The sequence below is a fragment of the Penaeus monodon genome, chromosome 24 (assembly GCF_015228065.2).
Source record: "Penaeus monodon isolate SGIC_2016 chromosome 24, NSTDA_Pmon_1, whole genome shotgun sequence".
NCBI lineage: Eukaryota > Metazoa > Arthropoda > Malacostraca > Decapoda > Penaeidae > Penaeus > Penaeus monodon.
The window spans coordinates 10477215-10478302 of record NC_051409.1 but is presented as its reverse complement, the minus strand read 5'-3'; the positions used below and the strand labels follow the sequence as shown (position 1 = coordinate 10478302).

Sequence of the window (1088 nt, the reverse complement as noted above, 5' to 3'; positions counted from 1 at the left end):
TCGAAAGTTATACGCAAGATAATCACTTTCTAAAGATAAGGCGCCTGTTCCTGGAACACCAAATTCTATGATATGTTATCAAACGTATTATTGAAACCTATTCAAACAGCTTTTCGTATAACAATAATGCAGTAGCGAGATTACTGATGATGATAATAATGATAATGTAAAAATAGTCACCAAAATGGATTGCGCTAAATGCACATATATGAGAACCTCAATGATACACATAAATGTTAATAAAACTGATGTTATCTACTCTTATCTCTGTAAGATTACCTCTACCATGAAGTTCCTTCCACAAACACGAAATCCCTCTGCCCATAAGGACGTGTCGTTGCAGGTTGATATAATCGTCTTTGGAAACCGTAAGTTTTAGTTCACATTTTTCAACGTTTTGGCCTTAAATCTTTATAATGTAATATATTATAGATAATATGTTTTTCCCAAAGTGAAGCAGGGGACCACGAAAAGAGGAATTTCTTGTATCTATTAAGCCTTTGTAGGTTAAGCTGCAAACCTTACGAATAAACGAAATCCACGAATATTTTTTATATGTAAAATCGCATGCTTTCACGTATTTTCCCTGTTTATTTTTCTTAGTCCGGCTGCTTCAGTGAAATGCTATTAAGCTCTCTTAGAACTGTACTACGTCAAGTTACAGTAAATCTCCAACTCTTCCCATTTCTGGCATACTGGAAGTCTAATCAGCTGGTACGTGTTTTCTGATGTGTTTTGTATTGTTAAACTCATCTCTTTTTATTATTTAATTCGCTTTATTGTTGGTGTGTATTGTATTGTTAAACCTATTTCTTTATTTTTATTTGATTTTGTTTTCTACTCCAGTTTGCTACTTTCTACAACTGCTCAAAATACTTTTTTATTAGTTGATTGCCGTGTAGTTTACAAATATAAAATCACATATTTAATGTAAATCTCATGCGTAGAATGGATAAGTAAACTAATGGAGTATTTATTTTCTGCCTTTCAGATATTACCCATGGCACTGACAATGGTGGTAAGAAAATGTGTTGGCTGTAAAATCTTTTGGTATTTACTGATGTTCAAATTGCATAGAAAGGATTGGA

General features: G+C 32.7%; 1 protein-coding gene across 1 annotated transcript in view; it reads left to right on the top strand.

The window, feature by feature from the left end:
* Nucleotides 1–274: 274 nt before the first annotated feature.
* LOC119588557 (golgin subfamily A member 6-like protein 22) overlaps nt 275–1088 on the top strand; it is a gene marked incomplete in the record, with an annotated part of 70129 nt that continues 69315 nt past the window's right edge. The window contains 3 exon segments of the mRNA XM_037937197.1: nt 275–368; nt 604–714; nt 992–1018. Coding sequence (XP_037793125.1) covers nt 622–714; nt 992–1018 — 120 coding nt within the window.